Raw genomic sequence first — 27,883 nt, 5'->3', positions numbered from 1 at the left:
TTCATCGGATACAAGAAAGGCAAAATAAATTGCCCCCCCCCCCCCCACCCCTGAAAGTTGTCAAGCGACAACTGTCGTCTTGTCTCTCAGAACGATGTCTTTGTGAAAAACACCGCATCTAAGAAGACTGCCTTGTATTTTTGTTTCTACAAGTCCTCGAGAAAAAATTCTTCAGCCTTGACACAACGAGCTGATGGCCTGGCACCTTGAGTCCTGATGGACGCTGCTTCAAAATCAAGAGAGTTATCACTGGCTGCGGTTATCCGCTGATATTGCGTGTTATATGAAAGCGTGCCGCCACTGTCAACGACGATAGACGCCACTAACCAGGCCAGCTGGACTATTGAGCCCTGTATATCCATCGACAAAGATCTAACAGATTGGGTTCAATCTTCTGTCCCCTACTCCAACGCCAATATCTGGCAACACACTTATCATCGTGGTCACCAGATACCTGATTGCTATGCCGAGGCAAAATCTCTGCCAGTCGGTAATGGAGCTGAAGCCGCGGAACTTTTCGTCAAGCAGATAGTTCTTCGCCAAGGCACACTCGAAGGTCTAATCACGGAGAAGGACACACCATTTACGCCCGGGCTTACCGAAGCCATTCTGCGCTACTGCCACACAAGCCACACATGCCACCGAAGTACCACTCAGTACGAATAGCAGACCAGTGGCCTTGCGGAGCACTTAAACAAAACAATCGCGTGCATAGTTTCTACGTACGTTGACACGGAACACAAGACCTCTGATGTGATCCTCCCCTTGGTCGTTTTCGCCTACAAAAACGAAGTGCACGAGACCGCTCAGAGGACAACATTTGTTCTCATCCACCGGATGGAGGCCGCTGCCACGCTTGCGGCCATCATGCCAAATGTCACCAGTGAAGTAGACCTGAACGTCACTGCCTACCTTCAGCATGCAAAACTGCGACGGCTGTTTCGGGTACGCATCAAAGACCAGCAGCTCGCAGACGCCAGACGTTACAACCAATCAATACTGGGCGCAGAATACAGTCCGAGTGACGGAGCTCAGGTTTGGGCGCCCATTAGTAGCCGCGAATTCAGTGCAAAATTTTGCGCCACTACTTAGGCCCGTATAAGATCACTCGCCGACTTGGAAAATTTAGCGGAAGCTGTCGGCGCTACAGCCCCTCAAAGCGGCTGCACACGCCCAGGAGGTGCGCTGATAGTACTTTTTCCAAACCGAATCGAAAATGAATATTCTAGCTTTGGTGCCGAATCCAATACGAGCAGATTTTCTAAAAGCGGATCGAATACGAATTGAATAGTTAGAGAACAGAATCGAGTACGAACTCGAAAATGTTTGCGAATATTCGCTACTTGTCCGAATATTCGCAGAGCGATTGTGAGAAGCCGCTCAGCGCTGCTTTCGCAGGTACAACTGTACATGTTAAAAGACGCTACACTGATCTCCACTTGAGCAGCTGCCACACGAAGTCAGTGCATTAACTTTATCATTGCCATGTTATGCGCTTCAGGAAATGTACATTTTGCTGCTGATAACAAACGATAAGAAGCTGGCAACACATATCAGTGCACGACACGGGCGTTAGTTACGTATGAGGCATGGCCTCCGAGGTGAGACCTAAAGGCCGGGCGTGCTGAACCTTCTTGGGCCCTTCCGCGTCGTACAATATCTCAGGAAATATATGATGATTATGAACACCGCCACTAGAATGGGCCACACCGCCGCTCTGATCCCTCCATCCCAGGCCTACCGATCGCGGTAGCATGATAAGCGTCGTGAATGGCTTGGTTCATGGTTTATGGGGGTTTAACGCCCTAAAGCGACTCCGGCTATGAGGGAAGGCGTAGTGAAGGGCTCTGGAAATTTCGACCGCCTCAGGTTTTTTCACGTGCACTGACATCGCACAGTAGACGGGCCTCTAGAATTTCACCTTCATCGAAATACGACCACCGCGGCCGGGGTCGAGCCCGAGTCTTTCGGGGCAGCAGTTGAGCGCCGTAACCACTAAGCCACCACGGCGGCGGCATCCTGAATGGTCCCTGTTTTTCGAATAGTCACGGAAGAAAAATACGGCTGGCTTTATTCGAACTTCGCGCCAATTATTCGAAAAGTTAAAAACATATTTGATCCTTTTCGAATAATTTTCAACATACTCTATTTGATTGGTTTGAACGATCGAATGGTAGGGTATTTGATTCAGTATTCGAAATTTCAGAATATTCGCACATCCTTATCTAAAGCCCTATTATACGACCTAACTGAGGCTTTCCTCGCAATTTTAGTTATAATTTTTGCCTGGCTTTCATTTGGCTCTAAAGCATCAGACCGATACTTCATTATGAGGGGGTTAAAGTCGCGGCGGTTTATGTTTGTTCTTTTAGGCTCAAAGCCGCCGACACATGGATTTGTCACAGTGTGACTCGAGGCTTTATCACACTGTGACGCGAGAACAATGCCGTGGCTTCTTCGCATGTGACAGAAGCCTGCTGTTAACATTTTCCTGCTTAATTGTGTTGGTGAAGCGCCGTATTCCATGGCCCTTAATGCGTGTAGTGAACGTCCTAATTGTTTTTCGGCTCAGTTCACACCGTAATCACATTCAAGCATTCTTTTCATTGAATGAAACACTTTAGACCTGTACAAACAACGTCCTTGCAAAAAATAACTGGGCCAAACGTAGAGTTTCACAATGTTAGGTGTCAAGTTCAGTGTTTGCAGGCTCAAATGGACCAAATTATTCACATGCTTATTCAATATATGTTGGTGTGTTGTTGCTATCATTTACACCTATACCACATTATACAACACCTTAGATAGCACCTGTTAAATATACACCTGTTCATGTGCATTGGGCTCATTTGGAAAAAACAACCTTCATAGGCTTCTTCCACGCACTGGTTCCGCAATTACTGCCTGACGGTTCAGGATATGTCTGGGTCAAATGTCTCCTCGTTATCTGCGCAGGCTATATGTAGTGTTTGGCTATATCGTGTTCATTTTTCATCATCTGACTTTTGGTGTGATTACCGTCTATTAGAGAGAACCCCTCTGAAAGTCTGCGTGTTCCGTTGGTTGCCTCAACTCTATTAGTACCGATTAGTCGGTACCTTAGTAAATGTCTTGCAAACCACTGATATCAAGCTAATCAGTTTGTAATTAGTTTCATTTACGCACCCTTTCTTCTGGATACATACCATATTAGCTAGCAGGGGCATATTGCAGAACAAAACGTGTGAACCAGAATGTAAACAGGAAGGGCAAGTCAGTAAACGGATAAAAATGCTCCAAAGCATCAGTACTATTAGGGATCATGGCAGCTTGTTCCGCTTGGATATTTTACGGCAAAAGAGGAAAGGCAGAAAAAAAGACAAAATAGGATCTCGATAGCCCAAAGAAGGTCCCAAGCGTTGGACGAAACACTTATTAAGCTGAGCCTAAGCGTCCTGGAGAGAAAGGATAGCAAGATGAACTTGTTCGAACTGAGAGCTTTCAAAACCAAGCTCCTTATCTTCAAATAGCAGAAGTGGCGGCAGAAAGTCGTGCAGATGCAGCTGCCTGTGGGCAGGAGGGTTTAGAGACGTGTCATAGAGGAAGAGGGCTCTGACAAGTATTTACATTATGTATTTTGCAGCCACAGTTAAAGCTGTTTTACTGAACTTTAATATTTCCTTCGAAGCGCATGCATTTGAAGTTGGAACTTCTAGTTGCTTGTGGAATGATCTATAATACCTGCTTAACGTCATGCAAGGAAAGCATAATATAGCGGACACTTATTGGACCTTGACTATATTGAATCATAAAATAACAAGAACGGAATCTGCCTATGCTGCGTGACATTGAATGGACCGTCATATTTCGATTTCTTCAACCGGAACCATGCTTTTTTCTAATTTTCGTGGTATAGACAAAATCCTCATATTGACTGCACACAAGGCGGGCATGCGTATCTAAGTATTATCCATTTACCCACATAATTCACTTCGGCATTTAAAAGCTATGTGCGTCCCCATTTCACTCATATATCAATGTTTCGTACTTTCACAAGAATCAAGCGTCGAAAGACATGCTCGCTTCCTTAAAATCTCTGCTTTGCTACCCCCAGTCAGTCTCATAGCGAAGAAAACTTCATCAACCCGAAATGTACCCTAGCCTGCTGGAAACAGGCAGCGCCTACCTCTGAAGCTGTGGGAACACAGGGTTTGAGACTGGTAAATTCTAGACGCAGGAATCTGTGCGCAAATGCTGGCAATGGCGCATCAAAGGAAAAATTAAGCCGGTGTTGTTTTTTCTTCAAGCAATTTCTGACCTGATGATGATGATGAGCTTTTATGGCGCAAGGGCAACTGTGGCCAAAGAGCGCCATGGCACAAGGCATCTTCGACTACACAAAGTGGGGTCAGAGACCCATTTCCCAGGCATTTCACTCTAAAGAAGCCGAGCACCGGGCAGGGGAAAGCCTATACCCATTGTATCACTGGTGGATAACCGGCGGCACTGGGGATCGAACACCGCACCTACCGGATGCGAGGCAAATGTTCAAACCATTAGGACACCGCTGCGGTGATTTAGTGATGTAACAGCATTACTGAGATTATCAGATTTCATTTATTATTGGTTGGTTTTTGGGAGGAAAGGAAATGGCGCAGTATCTGTCTCATATCGTTGGACACCTGAAACGCGTCGTAAGGGAAGGGATGAAGGAGGGAGTGGAAGAAGAAAAGAAGAAGAGGTGCCGTAGTGGAGGACTCCGGAATAATTTCGACCACCTGGGGATCTTTAACGTGCACTTACATCGCACAGCACACGGGCGCCTTAGCGTTTTGCCTCCATAAAAACGCAGCCGCCGCGGTCGGGTTCGAACCCGGGAACTCCGGATCAGTAGTCGAGCGCCCTTACCACTGAGCGACCGCGGCGGGTCTTCATTTCTTATTCGATTGGTAATCGCACTGTCGCCCTTGTACGGTATGAACGGCCCTTGTACGGTATCAGCATTGCCGTTTTGCTGATGGCCGATCATTATACCTTACATCCACTCGATTCTCAACAGCGAGGGGAATAATTGTGCTCAGGATTGATTAGTAGAGCTCGTGTACAATTGTCTCGCCCCTTATCTACGTCTCGTTTTTTATTGCGACGGCTCCACTCCTAAAGATACAAATAGCAAAGTCGAACTTCGCTGGCGTTTCACCTGCAGCCGACGGTGCGTCCTGTGACGTCACAGTACGTGACCCGCTACGGAGCGGAGTCGCTGCTGCGCTCGCTCGCAGCCTCGCCGCCGCTGTACCACTTCACTATAGCTGGGGCGTAAGAGCTACTTCGCCAGCGCTGGTCGCTCAGTCACCAGGCTAACCATGCATAACAGGGCTTTCGCTCGTATAACTAGGTTCAAGCTACGCTGAAACCAACCAAATGTTTATGCTGATTCTCTAGAAATCACAAACCAGCTAATCAAACTTCATGCGCTGACGCGCTTCATATAGCTAGCGGGGATTTTATTTTCATTTTTTACTTGCTAATGCAATGCCGGGAGCCGTTCGGCATGCTTTTCTGCAGAACTCTGAAATGTTTGCGGTCGTGCGTGACCCTTCATTGGGCTCATAAATATGAGCGCAAGGACGTTTTGTAACACTGGCTCACTAAATCTCCGGCATCCACGAGTAGCATCGAGCCCAATGAACCGAACGTAGCATACATACGCAATATCACTAGGCCACTGTGACGGGTGGACTACTACTGTGTTGGTCAAATGCTTATGGGAATCCCTCAAGGTGGCGTAGATTTGTATTAAAGGAATAATTACTCATTGGAATCCACCTAAGCGCAGCCATACGGCTGCAAAGGAAAGCTATACAGCTTTCTCAGAAACTCCGTAGTTAAAGAAAAATTTGTCCGGGTCTCGGGATCGAACCCGGGACTACCGCTGCATCATAGCAGTCGCTCTGCGAACTGAGCTAACCGAGGCGGCAAGGTTATGGTAGGGCGAGAGCGGATTGATCAATAACTCGAAAGGGGAACAGTGTCGGTCAAATGATTAGGGGAATATGCAAGGTGAAGTAGATTTACTGTCTTATTACCATTACTGTGTTGCTGGTAAGCTTCACACTCTTATACATTAAAATATCTAAAACTTACTATTCTTACTAGATAATATTTCATGGATGTTACGCGTTTATTATTGTATGCAGGGATGACGTTATTCGACTTGCGCACTTCTTAGAAGCTATATTCATAATCACGGTGCACACTTCAGCAGTACAATCCTCCGATGACAGGTGACTTAAGGCAGCTGGTACAGAGGCTTAAGTTTCTTCCTGACGCACAGTAATGTCCCCAGCCTCCTCATCCTAATGAACATAAACAGATTCTCAGTGGATAAGTAAATGCTTGCAAGTCTCCGGGGAACTGCTTGCCATTCATCATATTTTTTCACTTCGCCAAGGCTACAGTCGTTCCATATTTTGCGACCAGGCGTACCACCATAACAGTGCTCGAAGCAGGAAGCTTGCATGGTTGTGCCTCGACTGACGTCTTCCAGCCCTTTCTGTTCCAGTATTTGCCTTGGCACGAGGTGTTGTTGATCCTGGCACTCATGTGGTCAAAAACAATACCCATTTTTTCTGTCGCCGTCTTACCTTCGGTGAGTGATGTTTTGGCGAGGACGATTGTTGCTCCCGCCAAGACGCAGCTGTACATGGCGATCAGATTATCAGCGCTATTCTTCAGATGCACAAAGACACGGTCGCCCGGAAGCACGCCATGTTGCTGGAACCCAACGGCGTACCGCTGCATGCGCGCCAGCACGTCTGAGCGAGTGAGGCTGGTCACATCGTCTACCTGCAAACGGCGACAGAGGGGCTTTGAATTCGCACGAGGTACGATGTTCTCGCCGCCGAGCAGAGTCACGGCTGGTGTCTTTGAGATAGCGCAAGTATTATTAAATCGGCCCAAAAAACGGTTCACCCAGGTTCGAGCGTCTCTTTCCCAGCGCTCAAAATAGAAAGGGAAATGAATTTATACGCACAGCAAGTATTGCACCTAGCGATAGTCTTCAACACAAGTCGCATTGGGAGATCTCGACTTTGATGAAGATATTGCAGGGCAGCCAGGAAGCACTTGATCCCAATTAACGGCTAGTGCGGAGAGATGATTAGCAGCGCAGTAATATTACAGTAAATAAAATGATTCGTGTCTCTCATAGCCTTAGTCGTTTTGGGACGTTAAACCGCCATAAACCATATACCAAAAAGATTCGGCAGAGACTCTTAAGGCTGCTACAGGCTTAAGACGAACACACACACACACGTGCGCGCGCCCGCGCGCGCGCTTGTATGATATTACTTAGAAAGCTGTACGTTGAACGGTTGCATCACAATTTTGAAACTAATGTCGGAAAAACTGGCGCCACATTTTGGAGATCGGCCATTGGCGAGTACATATATATGAATGATATGTATAGGGTTGTCTGAACTGGCGATGCTGGTCTTAATGTGTGCGTCATACAGCCGCTTGATGACGTTCCCCAATTTGCATTAGCCGGGATTTTCAGTACCATCGGTGAGTACACACACACCACCGGATTTTCTCTTAATGGGTCTAGTAATGCTTTCGCATTGAAAAAACTAAATATACAGTATTACGCGCCCTGGTTTAGCGATGGGGTCAACATGAAGTGCTAAATAAAAATCTGACACCAAACTGACAATAAATCGTGCAATGGAAAGGAAAATGTTATCTGCGATTCTAAAGGCCCCTTGAAGAGAAAGACTAATGCAAGCAATACTGGCGCAACCGAATTGGCGATGTCAGTCTTCGTCTTTTCTAGGGGGAGCCAGCAAGAGGCATCTTTGCGAGTAAAATTGAAGTGTCTGATTTACTGCTTGCTTTCCTCCTTCACAAAATGGTAAAGTTAAGCGTTACTTTGATGCTGTAAAAACTACCACTGTGTTAAAAAATCACAGCCTCCAGAGTTCTAAGTAGCAACAGCTGGCCTGAACGGTGACAATGCGGTCACAGCACCTTAACCGGAAACCGGTTACCAGAACAAAACGCGTATCTTCTTCGTCTGGATCCGGAACCGAGTCAACCCGTGCATTTCACACAATCTTCGAATTTGTGGGACTTGTCGGAAGCCTGTGTTACGAGTGTGGTTGTGTTCAATAAAACAATTCTATGTTGTTTGAACAACTGGAAACGGCACGTCCCTAGCATGTACTAGGATGTTCACATCCCTATTTGTTTGCATTCAGAACTTGGGAGAACAGTAACTATAAAAGGCCAGTACCTAGCGTTAAGTTTACAAATCCCCTCCAACGCTTTTTTCAGATTTAATTGAGCTGTTTGTGGTTGATATATATCTTTGCCATAATTTTTTTCGGCGTTCAGACGGCTATAGCGCTATTCCGCCCTCGCGTTTTGAAGCGAAAGCTTCAGAACGCCAGGTTTTCAAGAGGGTAGTGTAGTTCCGTTTATGACCTTGAAAAAATTTAGAGGTCAAACCGTGGAGCAGAGTCACGTAGGCCATGGTGGCGCATATATGCCAAACCAAGATGGTGGGCCACTCCTAAATCTCTCGAACGACAAGTTCAAGGTCAAGGGTTGAAGAGCTGGGACAACTTGCGATACTCTGTGACGGTGGCGTCATGTGAAAAGAATTTGAGTAAAAAAGCACATCAATCATTGAGATAGATACTCTGCTTGACAGCGGGGGCGAAGCCACCGTCTGTGATGTCGATGGAGAGCTGTGTATATATACCAACGGCGAGCCGGTAGGGGTAGAAACCGGTTTGCGATGGCGGAGGAAGAACATCCTGCCGTGGTAGTGTGCCGGAAACCGATGCTTCAGCTTTTCAATCAGGATAGGAAGAAACGCCGTGCCGAAGAGACTGAATAAGGACGTGCGACAAGCGCCGAGAAACGACGGAAGAGTGCTACTGCGAAGAAACAGCAGAAAGTACGTGAGGCGCTATGTCTAACCAGCGACGCAGAGTCGCAGATCTCTTTCGCTTCTCACCAGGTTTAACCAAAGCTAAATCACAGCTAATTGCTTAATACTTTGAAAGGTTCTCGTTTGCTGAGAATCTAAGAAAAATACTTCATGTTTCATTTTGTAGGTTTTTGCCTTCATATAATCTGGCGCCAACCACACTTTGTGGCTCTATCTCATGACTGCTGACCACCACAGAATAGCAGGGTGAGTTGCATAGGGAAGACAAATCGTGAATATTTCATTGACCTGGTATATTCTAATATGTTCTGAATATATTTTGCCAAAACCGGCTTCTGCTCTTAACAGTGCCCGGTTAGCTGAACGAAGTTTCTGGCATAGCGGTTAGACGGGCATGAATTCTGGTTAGGATAATCTGTATCTGACTCACAGGTGGTGGTGGTTTCCATATGGATCGTCTAGAACGTTCCGTTTAAAATTGGTAATAACTGGCGGCGAGCTAAAATATAAATCTGCGCAAGTCTTCGTTCTAAGCCCCGAGAGCTGTACGCAAGTTTGGTTGAATTCAACGGGCAGCTTTTGTTGCATAGAATAAAATCGTCTCTCATCCTGACGTCTTGTATCACATTTTCCACTTCCCCTGGAACAACTGTGCACGCAAAAAACTTCAACAGCCATGTACGGCTTCGGTATTTGCTCCAAAGCGTCTTTTAACTCATGATGGTTTACTTTGAGGTGCGGCTGGAAATATGCAGATCACGGTACACTATCTTCATATGCATGTAGGGTGGATGCAACAACTTCCAATCATGCTTTGAGTTTCAGTTCTCGAGCTGCGACTACACTTTGCACTATTATGGCAACGCCACCCGAGAAACGGCTTGCGTGCTCTCGGTTGCAGCGGAAGACTATATTTCCTGAGTACATCCGAGAGCTGGGCCCCAAGTTTGTTTCCGGTACACACAAAGCTACAGAAGAGAGCGATACCAAGACGTGTTCGAAGCCACTGATCGTAGTGGAAAGTGCCTTAAATGTCCAATGGACATTGAATGTCAAGTTACCGCACGCATTTTAAATGTAAAAGTAGGTTTTTTTTTTCGGGCCTCTGCGCTCAGCGCTCGTGTTTTCTGGGATGATCGAAAAAGTTTCACCATCCCTCCGCCGCAGACGGCACAAATTTAAGTTAGGGCATAACACCATTGCAAGTTTACAAAAAGGACACCGGAAAATATTGGGACAATGTGACACTGCATTCGAAAAAGGTCATAGACGCATATATCATCATCACCCTTTCACACTTTACACATTTTAAATGACCACGAGAATACAAATACATAGAAAGCCCCCAAAAAATGTCAAAAATAATAAAAACTACATCACGTTTTTTTCCCGACAACACACTTTTCCAGCTATTGTCAAGAATTTCTCAACAGCTGGCTGTGTAATCAAAGTATCATCTAAGGATTCCACTCCTGCATAGGTCGCCGAAAGAAAAGAAAATATAAACGTATTATTTGCGCAGAAATACTCTTCTACTGCGAGTTTATTTTTGTGACGCGTTTCTCTGTAAGTGTTGAAGGTTACGTATGTAGCAGAATCAATTTTAAGCTAGTTATGCAAGGGCGTGCACAGAAACTCCAGCCGGTGAAGCGTTGCACGACTAGCTAGTGTATTGTCCTTATCTCAGACAGTCGTCGGTGAATCGGTGGGCCTATATCTGTTATAGATAAAACGCACACTTTTTTTCTGGACAGCTTCAAGCGTAGTCACGTGGTCTTGCGTAAACGGGAAACACGGGACGTTTCCGTATTCTAAGATCGGACGATGATAGTTGTATAAGCCAAGCTTGGCTTCCTTCGCGGAATGCCGCAGGGCACGTTTCCGACGCATCAGGTTACGCACCGCTTTATTTGTTACGCGCTCTAGGTGAGCAGTCCAGTCCATGTTGGTTGATACAATGGCGTCTAAGTACTCTTGCTCGGTGACAGTCTTTAGTGTAGTGCTGCCATAGCCGTCTAGGAAGCTAAGTATGGATTTCTTTTTGGTTACAGTCGTTGAAACTGTTTTGTCAAAGTGCCTTTTGCATCTTTGTACACCATTCGGCGATCTTTCCAACATCATTGTTTAAGCTTACTTGATCTCGGCGTTTTATTTCTCTGTACTGTACACAGTCATCTGCGAACAACCTCATTTTGGCATCTACCGATCTACTGAACTATTGGCACATCACCTAATATAGGATTCAGTTTCTGTAGCAATTTGGCGCGGCACACCCGATCAAAGGCGTTTGAGAAGTCCAGAAAAGTTACATGTATTTGTGGTTGGTCATTTATCGCTTTTGCGCGGTCATCTAGGGTCTCGACAAGTTACGTAACAGTAGACTGACCGCACCTGAAGCCATGTTGGTGGAGATGAAGAATGTTGCTTGACTGATCGAACTCGGTATTTGATTTTAGGATAATTTTTCCTAACACATTACAAGAAGTACATGTGAGAGAAATAGGGCCATAATTTTATTGACAACACTTATCACCCTATTTATGAACTGGTATTATTTTTGCAACTTTCCATTCCGCTGGAAGGCGGCGCTCGCCGATAGACTTATTGAACACAAGGCATTGGCATTTACTACTAGGTTCGGCATAACGTTTCGAGAAAATATCTGGTACTCCGTCCGGACCGCTGCACTTTTTTATCATCCAGATTTAACAGCTGTGATAGTACTGCTTCTTCGGTTACGACTGGGGCGCCCAACGCACCGTATTACTGTGTGTTTTTGCTTAAAGGAATGCGTAATAGCATCGTCAGGTGTAAATACGGATTAGAAAAATACGGTAAAGGCTTCCGCCTGTATTTTCTTTTCAAAAGGAGGCAAAGTGTATGGAGGGTTTTCTTTGTCACTAATATAGCACCCGAATTTGTGGGACGATTCTTTGATAAAATTGCTGACTTGTTCTGCAGAAACGCTGCTTTTCTTCTTTTGTATTTTCTTTCAGTTGTTTGTTTAGCATATTTACCTTAGTTCAGTAGTCTGAGATCGGGCTTAATTTGTTGAATATTCTCAACCCTTTAATTCTGCAGCCTTCTAACCGTAGATTGTGAAAATCAATGCACTCATGTGCAAGGTAAGTCATGATAGCGGCATCGTCTGCTTTGTTAAAGGCATATACATGCTTTTTAGGACCACGTTGGCAAAACCGTATTGGGAAGGACAGTGTGCATGAAGCCATATCATCGTCAGCTAAGCCATCAGGATTATTGACACTAACCTTTTCCTCCAGGAAATGAGTCTTTAAAAAAATAAGATCCAAAACAGACCTTGAAGTATCCTGTAGAACAGTAGCCCTACAAACAATTTCTGTTAGATTAAAAGTGAACGTAAAGTTTACAAGACTTTTGTTTGTTATCGTGGATTGACTTAATGAGTTCCAAATAACGTCTGGAAGGTTGAAGTCACCCGCCATTATTACGGTGCTTCAAATAATGTATCTCTGCATATACTAAGAAACGGCTCATGATAGGAGACCTCTTGATTTGGGGGTCTGTATACAGCGTCAATGCAGGCAGAGTCCTGATATAGCAGAATCTTACACGAGTCTGCTTCTACGCCTGGGACGTCTGGCATTAGTGAATGGCATATGCCTTGCCTCAGGAGCAGAGCCACACCCCGCCTCTAGTTGCTCTATGTTTTCCAACCATGTTGTAGCCAGAAGGAGCAATTTCATGGTTCTTGATGTCAGCGTGCAGCCGTTGTTTCCGTGATGCAAACAATATCGGGGTTTAGCGCAACCAAAATTGCCTCCAACTGTTCAACTTTGTCTACGTCACCCGTCATAGAGCGAGAGAAGCGTGCTCACCAGCGCTGTCTTGTCAGGATTCGTGAGTAGCTTCTCTCTGGCCAGGTGGTAGAAGGAGCACACGGGGATCTCGATGCTTGGGTACGGGGAGTAGACGACGCCATCTTCGATGCAGACCTTCATCTTTTGCGAATTCCGAGCAGCGCCGAAGTTCTGTAGAGCAGACGTGGCATGTTTCAGCTTGTCACCACACACAGGCGACCAGGAATGCACGTCGCTTTAAGCGCACTGCTAATTTTTGTATCATAATAAAGGGTCACTGGATGCGCCGCATGTAGAGCAAGTCCGCAAGCCCGTTCCGGTGTGGACCTCGTTAACGCATCAAAGACACAACTGATTTGATCATCTGGTGACTATTCAGGAAAAGGCGTGAAAATACTGATACGTTAACGTTGCTTAGGTGTGAGAATGAGAAATAATTACTGTCTCTGGGTTTTTTACACCCAAGCAAACAAACACCACCTACGTCGAATAGGTGCATCATAAGTTTCATACAAGAATTGGTTTATTAGGACAGAAAATGGCACAGTAACTGTCTCACATCTAGGCGCCCGTGTGCTGTGCGATGTCAGTTCACGTTAATGATCCCCAAAAGGACGAAATTATGCCGCAGACCTCCACTACGGCACCTCTTTCTTCCTTTCTTCTTTCACTCCCCCCTTTATCAACCTTCCCTTATGGCCCGGTTCAGGTGTCCGCCGAGATGTGAGACAGATAGTGCGCCATTTTTTTTCCTAAAAAAAATTCAATTTTGCAGTGAACACACCCTGGGCAGCTTAATAAAATAGCATGCAGTACAGGCAAGGAGCAAAGGAATAAATAGGAGTCGCCAGCTTTCGCAGAAGTGAAAATATATTATTAAAAATCAGATCATGATTGTCTCGAGCAGTGAAGAGGGAGGCCTTGAAAACAACCACGGAAAAATGGCTGGTTACAAGTAGGTTGCTCAATAATGTTGAAACCTTATATGGGGATGTTGAAAAAAACCCTGGTCCTGGAACACGGTGAAACCTGAATGATGGCAGATCAGAAAATACTGTACCCTAAGATACCAGCTCCTTAGAACATCGGGACATAATTAGCCTACTTACAGAACCTAAGGCTGCCTCAGAGCAACAAGCAACTAGGCAGAACGAATTAGCCAAGAGTATGGAAGATATCAAAGAATTCCAGAGTAGAATTGACACAAAATTCTTTGACATATTCAAACGGCTTTCATATGTAGAACAAAAGTTTGTTGTAATTGTTGCAATTCAGACAGAAATGGCTCAAGCATCCTCTAGTCTAAAAAATTTCACAAGCCAATACGATTCGCTGATAACGCGCACGAAGGAATTCTAACACCGATCTCGGAGGAACAACTTAATTCCCCATGGGATTCCTGACGCCGACTGAAAATAGGCAGAAACTGAGGTGAAGCTCCTTTCAGTGTTATCAAGCTGCACAGATTACAACTTGGCTTCTGATATCAAGGGTACTCACAGTTCAGGCCGTTATAATGAATTTCGATGCCGCCCAATTACAGCTAAGCTTACCAATTATGAATGAAGAGAAAAGTTCTCTCCATAATCTAGTTTTAAGGAAGATGATTGAACTCTGCCTGAAGATGTTTCCCTTGAAACTCTGCTCGAGCGCAAAAAGCTGTTGCAGTACGCCAATTCACTGGCACACCAAACCTGATTTAACCTAAAATATAACAGGTTGTTCATAAAAAAAAACTGCAATGCCTACTACGATGTGAATTTCACTACCAAGGAAACAAGGAATCGCCCTGATCCCTCGCCTTACAACGCATTCCGGTTGTTGTTGTTGCATCATTACCGCCCGATTCACCATCTCCAAGATAGCGGTTCTCAAGGGGCAGTGTTCTTTCCATGTGTTACTTATCTGTTCTCAACACAAACAACAGAATTGTACTAAATAAATGTGTTACTTTCCGTTCTGTTATCGACACTTGTGAAACTGCTTTCCTTGTTCTCACAGAAACGTGGTTACATAGCGATCTTCTAGACGCTGAGGCCTCTGAATCTGCTAGCAATTTTAATCTTTATAGATGCGACCGCGATTCTAGAGAATGTGGCTGAGCACTTACCGCTGTAAAAAAGAATACAACTTCATAATCGACTCACTTCAATTGCGCATTTGAATCAACATGGGCGTGTAATAAAACAGTGGCTAAAAACAAATTTTCGTGCTTGCTATAGACCCCCTTATTCCTTAGCTTCCATTGTTAACGAGTTGCACGATTCTATTAATTTTTTAATTAATAGGCTTCCCACATCCCCGCTTTTTATCTTCGGTGATTTTAACTTCCCCTCATTTGATTGGCCCACTGTTGAGATGGGAACGCAGAATTCTGGTCCCAATGCTAGGGAGGTTTAGGACATGTGCACTCTATTAAACTTGTCCCAGCTTGTTACGAAATATACAAGATTATTCACTGAGGCAAAAACACTTTGATTTAGACCGAACTAATGCGCCTTACTTGTCCTCCGATATGGCACACCTGCCTGGTTTAAGTGAGCACATTTTATTTAAACTTCGATGTGAGAACCGTTATTAATCCTGCAAAAAGGCAAAACTAAAATAATCCATGATTATAGCACAGCAAACTTTGATGTCATTAACAAAAAAATATCCATTTCTAGATATTTTTTGAACAGCTCTGAAACTATGGAGCATAGGGGGCTAATGCAACATTTTCTCAGTAAATTTAAATACTTAAAGTGACTATACAACGAATAAAAGGTCACTTGTAAATATTTTCAATGCTTAGAAATGATGCTAAGAAGGATTCACACCAAGTATGAGTCTTCAGAACTCAGCCAGCAATTTATTATGAACTTTTAAAAACCGTGTTTTTCAAAATTCGCGGGCCGATTGGTGTACTCGTAGTGACCGATTTTGAAACTAAAATCGTGGAACAAAGACGTCACTGTACCATGACGTCACCAGGCCACCACACGCTCTCATTCGCTGGAGCCACGGCAGCCACGACGTCACGGGCACACTTCCGGTAGCCGTGAAAATCGTCTGCTCGTGCCGCCGCGCGACCCTCTCGCGCAAGCGCGAGCCAGGGCATTGCCTTCGCGCATATGGTTTCAATTTTCTTCTGCCGCCTGGGTGGCGCTGCGAGCAGCCGAGGCGAGCGGACGCGTGTTACATGCTCTCCGCGATTTTCGGGTGTTTTGACCCGGTCAACCCTATTGGATCCACCAAATTCTTGCTGGATCCGACGCATATGAGGGAGAGGACCACGAGGACACCAAATTCAAGCCGGTACGTCCAGATTTTTGGAATCTACCGACCTCTGAATATCCCACGTGGCCGGCCAGGCGTTAAGCCTAACGAGGGTTAGCACGAGTACGGGGCCCGGAGGCCTACCCCCGGCGACGGTCGGCCGGGGAAGCGGACCCGAGCGAAGGCCCGACGCGACAACCTGAGTTACGACCCCCACCCCCCATCACGTTCAAGGGATTCCGGCATGGAAACCCAGGATATTATGGATCAAGACCTGCAAGAAGCGACCGCCGACGATGCCACGTCGACGGCGACGGCCACGCTAGGCCTAGGCCATAGACCACCCCAGGCTTTATTGAGCGGCACCCCAGCCTCAGCGCCGGCCTCTGGGCCGGCGCCAAGCACGCAGGCGCACCAGTCGGTTCAAGACACGGACGCAGACTGGGAAATCGCGATGTCGAAGAGACAAAAGAGACGCCAGCGCGGCGGGCCGGCCTCGGCGGGACCGGCGCATGGCAACAGCCAACCACAGAGCTCGAGCGTGACGTCAGGCAACACGCCACCCGCACCCGGGGAAGGAGGAAAACAGGGGCGCAGCTGCAGACGCCGCCAATGCGAAGACTGCCGCCGCTTCCACGCGAAGACTTAAAGGTCGTCCTGAGACCGCGGGGACTGCCAGTCAAAGAATAGCACACGCACCAAGTGGCGCGAGCGGTAATCACTGCCACCGGCCAGACTTGCAAGACCGAAGACTTTATAGTACGGCTACGAAACGGATCGAACATCATAATAATCAGCACTAACAACGAAGAGGTTGCCCGATTGATTGTAAAACATTTTATTCGCCGGGAAGAGCTTGGCAAGAGGTCGCGTTAAGTGGTCGAGAGTAGATAGCCCTCGACGACTTTGTCAGCCCACTCCACCGCCAAAACTTGCGTTCTGGGGTCAGAGCTAGCCAGCACGGTCTCCCACCGCTCGAGAGAAGGAGCTGTAACTAGATCAGCCGGAGGTGGCTCTATTTTGCAGTCCCACAGGATGTGATCGTAGGTAGCACGTTGGCCACAGTGTTTGCAGCTTGGATTGTAAAGATCTGGATAAATGTGCGCGAGGAGTGATGGGGTGCGTATCGAACTCGTGTTTAGACGACGCCACGTAACCTCTTGTTCTTTAGTAAGTCTTTTGTCTGGAGGGGGGAAAATTCTCCTCTCTAGTTTAAAATGATTGGTGAGATTATGATATGTTATCATTGAGTCCTTCGTGAAATTCAGGGAGCCAGACTCATCCACTGCCCGGTCGACGAAACCTCGGGCTTTATTGTGGGCTGCCTCGTTCCCCGGATTCCCCGAATGGGCTGGGACCCATATCAATTCGGAATAATTTGGTGAGAATTTGGTTGCGTTAAGGATTCTAAGGGAGGTGTTTGTAATTCGCCCTTTAGCGAAATTATTGATACCCATTTTGAAATCGCTGAGGATGATGCTCCCTTGGGTATGTGCTAGGGCGAGGGCTATAGCCGCCTCTTCTGCCGTTTCAGAGGATTTCGTTTTGATTGTCGCCGAGACGATGTGGTCACCATTCTCGTTCACAACCACAACTGCAAAGGCATTGGTATTTTTGTATTCTGCCGCATCTACATAAAGTGTTGCAGCGCACTGTCTGTATTTCTTATGTAAGGCTTTGGCTCGTGCTTGTCTTCTACCCTCATGGTGCAAGGGGTGCATGTTTTGGGGGAGTGGCTTGATTAGTAGGGCCGTCCTATAGGCGCGGGGTAAGTCTACTTTAGCATCGTTATTCGTAGGTTGACAGTTAATTCCGAGCCTGGTAAGAATACTCCTGCCAGTTCTGGAATTGGCTAATCGCGCTGTTTGAGCCATTAAATGGGCTTCTTTCAGTTCATTGTAGGTGTTATGTATTCCTAACCTCATAAGCCTTTCGGTTGAGGCATTTAGTGGGAGTCCTAACGCAGCCTCATAGGCCTGCCGTATCATGCTATCCAATTTGTCCTTTTCTGCTTTCGAAAATTTCAGATAAGGGGTGGCATAGAGTATCCTGCTCAGCGCAAAGGCCTGCACTAGGCGGCATAAATCTCTTTCCCTCACCCCTTGTCTGCGGTTAGCTATGCGGCGGAGTAATCGCGCCGTCGCTTCTACCGTGCGTTTTAGCTTAGTGAGTGTGTCAGTATTTTTTCCATTTGTTTGTAAATACAACCCCAGTATTCTCATGGTCTGTACCTCTTTAACAGATCGTCCATTAACATAGACGTTTATTTGCGGGGGGGATGTCGTGGTACGCCTACCTCTTTGTTTACGACGGATCACGAAGAGTTCAGATTTTTGCTCAGAACAAGTGAGGCCGGAATCCCATGCGCATGCCTCGATGATGTCCACTGCTGCTTGGAGTGTGTCTTCTATGCAGCCTTCGCATCCTTTGGTTACCCAAAGTGTGATGTCATCTGCATAGAACGTGTGATGTAGGTCTGGTATTTGTGCCAGTTTGGGGGGAATTTTGATGAGGGAGAGGTTAAAAAGGAAAGGGGACAGGACGGAGCCCTGTGGCGTTCCTTTACTTCCTAGTGTGATTGGGGCAGACTCTATTGTTCCGACCGTTATCACTGCTGTTCTGTTAGTGAAGGAGGATCGGATGTAGTTGTACGTCCTTTCTCCGGGGTTGATTTCTGACAAGTTTGTCAAGATGGCTTTGTGGGCGACGTTGTCGAAAGCTTTAACAAGGTCTAAACCCAATATTGCTTTCGTTCCTGTTCCCTCGTCAGCTTCAATTATGTCCTATTGTTAAGCTGCAAGAGAATGTCCTGGGTAGATAGTGGGGCCCTGAATCCTAACATTGTTTCAGGTAGGAGGTTCATGTCCTTCGCATAGTTTTGGAGCCTATTGAGGATGACATGCTCCATGAGTTTGCCTAGGCATGATGTTAATGAAATTGGGCGTAGATTCTCAGTGCTGAGTTTCTTACCCGCTTTAGGAATAAAAGTGATTTTCGCGTGTTTCCACTCTGGTGGTATGTTGCCTGCATGCCAGTATTTGTTCATAAGGTCTGTAACCGCCGCGATCGACGTTGCGTCTAAGTTCCTGAGAGTCTTATTTGTTACTTTGTCTGGTCCTGCCGCAGATGTTGTCCGCAGTTTTCCAATTGCGTACCAGACCTCTGCGTCTGTGATGTCTGCGTCTAAATTTGGATTAGGAGTCCCCCGGTAGTCTGGTTGTGTGGTACTATCATCCGTGTTTAGATAACGTTCTGCTAGCTCTTTGATTAGGTCTTCAGTTGTACTCTCATATTTATGTATGAGTCTGTACAGTTGACTTTGTTGCACGGGACGTGTTCGTTCTGGATCGAGCAGGTGTCGTAGAAGATGCCATGTCTTCTTATTTCCGAGCTGTCTATTGACGCTTTCACATATTTGGCTCCATTGTTGTGTTTGGAGAGTAAGTGTATGTTCCTCGATTCGCCTCTCGATTTCAGCGATCTTTTTGCGTAGTCGCTTGTTGTGTTTTTGCTGCTTCCAGCGTTTTTGGAGGCCTTTTTGTGCCTGCCACAGGTGTAACAGTTTTGAGTCTGCAATCTGCTCCTCCTTCTCAACTGGCACCACAACGCTAGTGGAGCTGACATCCTCATTCAGGGAGATAACCCAGTCGCTAAGGTTAGAGATCTCCTTTGGAGCTGTTTTGTCGCGAAGTTGCCTGAACTTGTCCCAATCCGTGGTTCGTATTTCTTTTGCTTTGTTTTTAAGTTTTGTCGTGGGGAAGGTGATGCTAAGGATGAAGTGATCACTACCAAGGTTTTGCCCGGCCGGTGTTGACCCACTTTGCGTCCTTGACGTTTTTAGAGAGGGATAAGTCTGGAGATGTGTCTACACATACACTGTTACCCATGCGTGTGTGGTCGCTCAGGTTGTTTAGCGTTGTGAGCCCTAGTGACTGTATGATTTGCCAGAGCATGTTCCCTTTCGGAGTTGCTTTGGTATATCCCCATGCTGGGTGTTGAGCGTTGAAGTCTCCCACAATTAATAGTTGAGCCCTAGCAGCCAGCTTTACTGTGTTTATCAACAAGTGTGGGAGTCCATTGCCTTTGTTTCTGGGAGGGTTGTATACATTAAGGATGAAGAGATTTGAGCCTCCTTTTTGCCTTGGTACTATTTCAAGTAGGGTGTAATCTTCTTCCGAATCATTTATAAAATGTTGAATTGCGGTGATATTTCTATGCACCAGAGTGGCTGTGAAGGAGCCGGCTGCGTTACTAGTATCATAATGAGGTGGCAGATATGCTTTATAGCCTGGCAGTGTAGCCCTGCCGCTAGCTTCTTGCAATGCAATCACGTCTGGGGTTGGAACAGACGGTGCTTGTTGGATGTGGAGCTGCAAGTGGGCCCGCTTGCGGCGGAAGCCTCTGCAGTTCCATTGCCAAATTTCAAATTTTTGGCGTGGTGCCATGTTGGGTTATAGATGGTTGTGGCGTCGTGGACAGATCCAAGGTGGGGGGTAGGCGGGCCTCGATAGTTGTAAGCCTATCCATTATTTGCTGCATGCAGGTGGCTATTTGGGATACCTGTCCCTCTAGTGTTGCAAAGCGAATATCTATCTCTGCAAATTTGGTAGTAACGAGGCCTTGGAAGGTTGCTTGTTCTGTTGATATAGCGCTAGTTCTCTCTGACAGAGTATTGATGTCTGCCCTGAGTTTGGTAGGCGCTTTCGACGGCTGCGGGGTGTCGGCTTCCGAAGCCTCGGCCTTTCTTTTGGATTCCTCGCCTTCTTTTGTAGGATGCGGTCTTTTAGTTGCTATTCTGGCGTCTGTGTCCGTCGCGTTATGAGCTGAAGACTGGGACGCGTTGGAGGGAGTGTGGCAAATAGCGTCTGTTTCCATCGCATTATTGGTCAAATCCTGGGACGCGGTGGGTGGCATTCTAGCCGCAGTGGCATTCTGTACCTGATGCGCTTGTAACAGGCGTTTAATGTCAGCCAACTCTTTTTTAAGGCTGGCAATTTCTCTGTCTCGGGATTGTAGTTGGATCTGAAACTCCTTCTCTCGAGCGTCAATAGATTGGGAGGCCTCTGCTGGCCAGCTCACCTTTTTATTGGAGCGGCTATCGCTGCGTCCGCGGCTTGAGCTTCTCTTGTCGTTCCCTGCAGGGTTCCCCAGGGGCGGGAAGGAGCTGGAGTTGTTCCGGCTGTGGCTTCCTCCTTTTCCGGTAGCACCGTGTTCCTTCTTCCTGGGCCTAGACTGGTGTCCGTGTAGTGATGAGTCGTTGTCCCCTTGCTTGGGTGTCTGGTTGCCATGGGGCGTTCCTTGTTTGTTCTTGTTGATCAGCCGGAATTTGCAGTTCCGGCTGCCTGTGTTGTGGCCCCCGTTGCAGACGATGCATACGGGTTGGCAGGTTGGCTGTTCTCCCTCAGGTGGAGGCGAGTGATTTTCTCCGCAGCGGCGGCAAAGGTTCGTTGTAGGTTTGTAGCAGACATTGGCCCGGTGTCCTACTCTCCTGCAGTTGTAGCATACCTCATGTTGCTCCCTGAAGGGGTGGACCCGAAAGACGCCGCACTGATAGATTACTTGGCTGGGTAGCTTCTTTCCAAAAAAGGTGATTTGTATTGTTCTGGATTTCCCGATCCTTCGGGCATCCACAACGTCTATTCCTTCGTTTCGGTTTCCGAAGCCTTGGCGAACCGCTTCGGGCGAGTCTCCCGCGTAGGCGTTGTAAATGACCCCTTTTACCGAGTCTTCGGGCGCCGCCACGTACGACGTTACGTTGTAGGTTTGATCTTGGAGGTTCAGTTTGTCAATATTGGCGTATGCAGTCGCCCGTTGCCGATCGGGCGTGCATAGCGTAAAGGTGTTGTTGGCCGTATTGACTCTGATAATGTCTTCATTCTTCACCGTATCATACGGCAGCCTGGCCACCTCGCAGGCGCAGAAGAGTAGTAGTCCGGGCACAAAGTCCCTCAGATTCCAACCTTGTGGTCGGCAGACGATTTTGTAGTCGTCGGTCGGTAAGCGCGGGAGAAGGGCTTTCTTGCTGAGTGCAAGTAGCTTCTTCCCGTTCTTTCGCGATGGAAAATTGGAATCAGACTTGCCTTGGCCGTGCCCCTGCGCAGGCTCGTCGTCGGTTGATGCGGGCCCTTTATTCTTCAGGCCTCGTTGTCGGTCGCGGTAATGAAGAATGGTTTCCCATTTTCCGGCCTCGAGCTCCGACGGTGATATTTTCTCGCCTTCCACGGCGTACTCCATCTGTGCGGGTCCCTGGGCGCTCAGTTCCCGGCGGAGAGGTGACGAGCTAGGTCGAGCTCGATGGCTAGGCCGGCAGTCAGCCGGCAATATGCCTAGGTGTCCGTAGATTGGCAAACTCCGGCTGCCCGAAATATCAGACGGATCACCGAGCTGAATTTTGGCGGGAAAGCCTTCGCAGTCAACTGCCATATGGCGGCACCGGAAAGAACGCTGCGCGGGGTCATCCACGGTGTAGACCCGGGAACCCCGGCCGAAGAACTAAAGGCACACCTGCGAGTACGCACCCAGGAAGTCAAAATCCTGGCGGCGAGAATGCTCGGGCGTTCGAGTACCGCAGTCATAACTTTTGACGGCCCGCGTCTCCCCAAGCAAGTCATCTATTACGGCGGGGAGATGTGGTGCTACCCATACCGACCCACTAGGCAAGTCTGCTACACCTGCGGACAGCAAGGACATCGAACGGACGTCTGCCCAAGTCCCGATTCCAGAACCTGCCGACAATGCGGAGGACGGAATCTCATCGAGGAGCACGAGTGCATACCCAAGTGTCTGCTGTGCGGCGGTGGCCACGTGGCAGGAACCAGGGACTGCAAGCAAAGACTGAAGACAGCGAGCGAGCTAAGATGGGGGAGACCCCAACAGCAGCAGCAGAGGCAAAGTCGCAGCCGGAGCAAAAGCCGAGGCGGCGGAGCCAGACGCCAGAGGTGGTTCTCGAGGGAAGAAGGGGACCAGAGCGGGTGGAGCAGCAGCCGTAGCCGCAGCCACAGCCGAGCCCGGGACGGATCATGGACACCGCCACCCAAGGGGCAGCAGCAGCAGGCAGAGAAACAGCAACAGAAGAAAAGCGGCGGCACGAAGGTGAGCTGGGGAGCCGGCCCTCCTATTACAATTCACCCAGATACTCCGCACTCAAACCCAAATGACCACACAAACAATGATAAACAAATTATAAACGAGTTAAGAAAGGAAAATCAACAGCTGAGGAAACAGCTAAATGACATAATCAAGTAACTACAAGAGATCAGGCGACAGGGTCTAACACCGGCAACACCAACTCAGTACCCATAAGGGTGGCCACTCCGCCGCCTAAGTCCCCTAGCCCCGAGCCACAGGCAGCGGAAGGGATTAGCGAAATCAAGAACATGCTACTAAATCTGCAGTCACAATTTCAGAACATACAGAAGGAAATGCAAACCACACAACAAAAAGTAGCCCTACAAGAATAGGGATTCCGCAATTACATAAAGAACCAGAACGTGCAAAAGATCCATGACTCTAGAGATAGACTATACAACGAGCGCCGCTTCGGCGGGAACGCAGAAACCCCAGGAATAGCTAACGCTAATATTCACAATAATACCAACGCCCAATATGGCCGGAGGCAACAATTAGAAATTTGGCAATGGAACTGCAGGGGCTACAGGCATAAACAGGGGCTCCTGCAACAGTTCATCAATCACAAAGGTACGATGCCAGACCTAATACTATTATAAGAAACCTTCACCACTCCGACACTTAAGGGCTACACGTGTTTGGAGAGAGGCAAGGTCGCAACCCTCATAAGCAACAAGATAGTCACCATAGCACACGACGAGATTAAGGACACAAACATCGAACACACAATAACGGAGATAATTCCGAAGAAGAGGAAAGCGAAAAGCACTTTCGTAATTAACGTATATAGTTCACCAAAACAGAGGAACGGAGAGTTTATAAAGCTCTTCGCCGAGGCTAAAAAACTAGCGGGACAAAACACGTTAGACTTCAATGCCAAGAGTCCACAGTGGGGTTACGCGAAAGACGACAAAAAGGGTAGAGAGATTAGCACTGCGGCAGAAAACGTAGGATGCGAGCTCCTAACCGATGAAGCCCAACCAACCAGAATAGGAAACAGCGTCAGTGTAGACACCTGCCCTGACCTAACCTTCGTAAAGAATGCCAGAAACGTGGAATGGGAAAATACGCTCGAGAATCTTGGGAGCGATCACAACATTCTACGCCTGCAACTGGAGGCAGAACATACGAAAAGGAAGATCGGCACAGCCAAGCTAACGGACTGGGACGCTTTTCGAGAACACTGCAGAGGGATGAGCGGCGACATAACCTCCCCGGAGGAATGGAGCCACCAGCTAAAACAGATCCAAGAGATGTACACCCGAGAAGTGGACAGGACCGAGGAAGCACCGGAGGTAGATAGGCGGCTGCTTAGGCTATGGGAAGCAAGGCGCGGTTTCACCAAACGATGGAAAAAACAGAAACTAAATAAGAAACTCAAGAGGAAGATTGCGGAGATCAGTAAGAAGGCGGAAGAGTACGCTACGCAACTGGCTAGACAGGGGTGGCAACAGTTCACAGACTCACTGAAGAGCACCCTCAGTACAGCCAGAACGTGGCAAATACTCAGAAGCCTGATGGATCCCAGCAAGAGCAAACGGGACAGCAGCAATTCTATCCAAAGATTAATACACCGGTATCAAGGAACGGACGAGCAGATGCTCGAAGAGGTTCGCAAGAAATGCTACGGAACGGGAGAACCGGAGGGATACCACGGTGAATACCGAGGCGAAGAAAACCCGAACATGGATCGACCCATCTCTAGGGAAGAGGTCATTGAGGCAATTAGATCAGCCACCAAGAACACAGCAGCGGGAGCAGATAGAGTACGGAACTCCCTCATTAGAAACCTCAGCGACGAAGCGATAGACCAGCTAGTCCGCTACTTAAACAAATTATGGCAAGAAGGGAGAGTCCCGGCGGCATGGAAACACGCCGTCGTAGTGATGATCCCCAAACCCGGCAAGAAAATCCAAATCGATAATCTGAGGCCGATCTCTCTCACATCGTGCCTGGGCAAACTCTACGAGAAGATAGTCACCAAACGCATCCAACAACACCTGGAGAGCGAAAAGTACTACCCAAACTCAATGTTCGGGTTCAGAGCCAACCTCTCGACGCAAGATGTCCTGCTACAGCTCGAGAAGGAGGTCTGAGAAACTATGCCAAGAAAGGGCGAAAACGTGGTCATGGCGCTCGATGTCAAAGGAGCCTTCGACAACGTAAGCCACGAGGCCATCATGGAAGGTCTCATCAACGCGAACTGCGGGAAGAGAACACACGATTACGTGAAGGACTTCCTTTCAAACAGAACGGCAACAGTAGGCCTAGGAGACCTAAGGAGCGATATCTTTGCAACGCCTAGCAGAGGTACGCCCCAAGGCTCCATAATCTCGCCCGTATTATTCAACGTGGCGATGATTGGCCTAGCAAGAAAACTCGAGCAAATCCAGGGAGTCCGACACGCGATGTACGCGGCCGACATCACGGTCTGGGCTACCGGAGGGACCTTAGAAGAAAAGCAAGCCGCACTGCAAGAAGCGGCGAGATGCGTAGAAGACTACTTGACAGCTAGAGGCCTCAACTGTTCTACCGAAAAGTCTGAACTCCTGAGAGTGGGCCGACACCAGACTAAGGCGAAACTGGAAGTCACTCTCGAAGGACAACTCATACCGGAATGCAAAATGATCCGCATCCTCAGCATGTGGCTGCAGGGTAGTAGGAAATGCGACCACACGATTTCCCTACTCAAGAAATCAACAGAAAGTGTCAGCAGAATGATAAGCAGAGTCTCTCAAAGAAGACATGGGATGAAAGAAGAAGACACCCTAAGATTGGTCAACAGCCTCATAGTAAGCAGAGTTACGTACTCGCTTCCCTTCCACGTAAGGACCAAAACGTCTAATGAAGAAATCGAAACCATTCTAAGGAAAGTATACAAGACAGCATTACACCTGTCAAGAAACACACCCAACGAAAAGCTCATGCAGCTTGGCGTCAACAACACCTTCCTAGAAATGGTGGAAGCGCAACGAAAATTGCAAATTAAAAGACTAGGAGGGACCTACACTGGAAGAGCACTGCTCGACAGAATAGGCTGCGAATACATCGACACAAAGCGGTACGAAGACATGCCTACCGAAATAAGGAAAACATTTTATGTCAGACGCATTCCAAAGAACATGGACCCCAGGCTCCACGAAGGCAGAAGGAAGGCCAGGGCAGAACACATTGAAAGAACACTAGCGTGGAAGGATAACACCTTCTACACGGACGCAAGCACTATGGAAGTAGCTAGCGGCAGAAGCAAATACATAGGTACGGCAGTGGTAGTAAACAAAGATGGGGAACTAACCTCCGGGGCATCCACGGAAATCTGGATTATAACGGACGCCGAGGAGTTAGCCGTAGCGCTGGCGGCAGCAAAAGGATATAGGGAGAACAAATCATTGAATATTCTCACGGACTCAAAAGAGACCTGTCGAAATTATACGAAGGGCAGAATTAGCAAAGCTGCTCTTAAGGTGCTCAGAGAGTGCAACCTCTCAGAGAGCATAACAGTCCAACATAATTTAATCTGGATACCTGCGCACGAGGGCATAAGGGGCAATGAGGCGGCGGATGTTCTAGCTCGAGCTTTTTGTTTCCGAGTCGGACAGCAGCAGGAGAGCCGTGGTCTGAGCGCCATGATCCTCGGGGACAGCTATTCAGAACTACTCCAACATCACAGAGGGGTGAGATATAAATATCCGCCCCCGCATAAAGCACTAACAAAGGAGGAGGCAACAGATTGGTGTAGATTACAAACAGGTTCCTTCCCCAACCTCTTTATATACAACAAGATGTTCCCAACGCAATATAGGGGCACATGCCCGTGGTGCGGAGCCACACCCACACTATTTCACATAACATGGGAATGCGAACGAAACAACGCATTCCGGGAACACAAACCCCCGAGTGCGGAGCACTGGGAGAGCCGGCTCGTCAGCTGCGAGCTCGCCGTCCAAAAGAGGATGGTAGAGCACGCAAGGGATGCAGCCAAACTCAGTGGAGCCCTGGACTGAGGGACCACCCTTTGCTGAAGAAGCCTTCCCTGCAGCGCAGCGTGAAGACAGCGACACTCGAGGCAAGCAAGAAGACTTCTGATCGCCTAAATACTTATGATTCAATAAATGTTTTCCTATCCTATCCTATCTGCCGCCTCCTTCTGTCGGGAGTTCCGAAGCCACTCGCACGGCTCTTCGTGGGCACGCAAAAAGCTCGATGCCCATCGCGGCCGTAAAAGCGAGCAGTCGCACCTCGAGGTCCGGGTTTATTACTGCTAATTACCACAGATGACAAGCAAAGAAACCCGACGCGCGCCGCAATCCAGGAAGACGAAGAGACCGGAGAGATGCCGCCACGCCGCCGACGCTGCTGCTGGCAGGCTAGGAGCAACAACCGGAAGTTGAAAAATAAACGTCAGCGGATGACGTATTCATGGGCGGGGCCCAGTTCCAGAGCTGTTTTATTTATTTTTTTCTGGTGCTCCTCGTGCACGAGTTGAGGGGGGAGAGAGGAGCGTAATTTTTAATCGTCTATATCTTCGCTGTTGTTGATGCTAGCTCAAAAATTCTTGCACTGGGGTGACGAGTGATCGAATGCATATCTCTCGTCTGCTTTACGTAATCTCAATTAATTTATTGTATAATCCCTTTAAGAACAAATATATTCTACAACGAAGAATATTCTCAAACCAAAAAGCTACATGGTACAACAAAAGCATTAAAAGACTATCTAACCA

The 27,883-nt window shown here is 47.6% G+C and overlaps 1 protein-coding gene across 1 annotated transcript in view; it reads right to left on the bottom strand.

Moving 5' to 3' along the window:
* LOC144127977 (putative 4-coumarate--CoA ligase 1) overlaps positions 1-27,883 on the bottom strand; it is a 76,733-nt gene that overhangs the window by 37,614 nt on the left and 11,236 nt on the right. Inside the window, exons 2-3 of the mRNA XM_077661006.1 lie at positions 12,793-12,945; positions 6,624-6,825 (exon numbers count right to left, since the gene is read on the bottom strand). Of these exons, the coding sequence (XP_077517132.1) occupies positions 6,624-6,825; positions 12,793-12,915 (325 nt within the window). The 5' untranslated portion in view covers positions 12,916-12,945. The remainder of the gene's footprint in view (positions 1-6,623; positions 6,826-12,792; positions 12,946-27,883) is intronic.

The sequence above is a fragment of the Amblyomma americanum genome, chromosome 4 (assembly GCF_052857255.1).
Source record: "Amblyomma americanum isolate KBUSLIRL-KWMA chromosome 4, ASM5285725v1, whole genome shotgun sequence".
In the NCBI taxonomy this organism is placed as follows: domain Eukaryota; kingdom Metazoa; phylum Arthropoda; class Arachnida; order Ixodida; family Ixodidae; genus Amblyomma; species Amblyomma americanum.
Note: the sequence above shows the minus strand (reverse complement) of the source record. Positions and strands in the feature narration are given on the sequence as shown.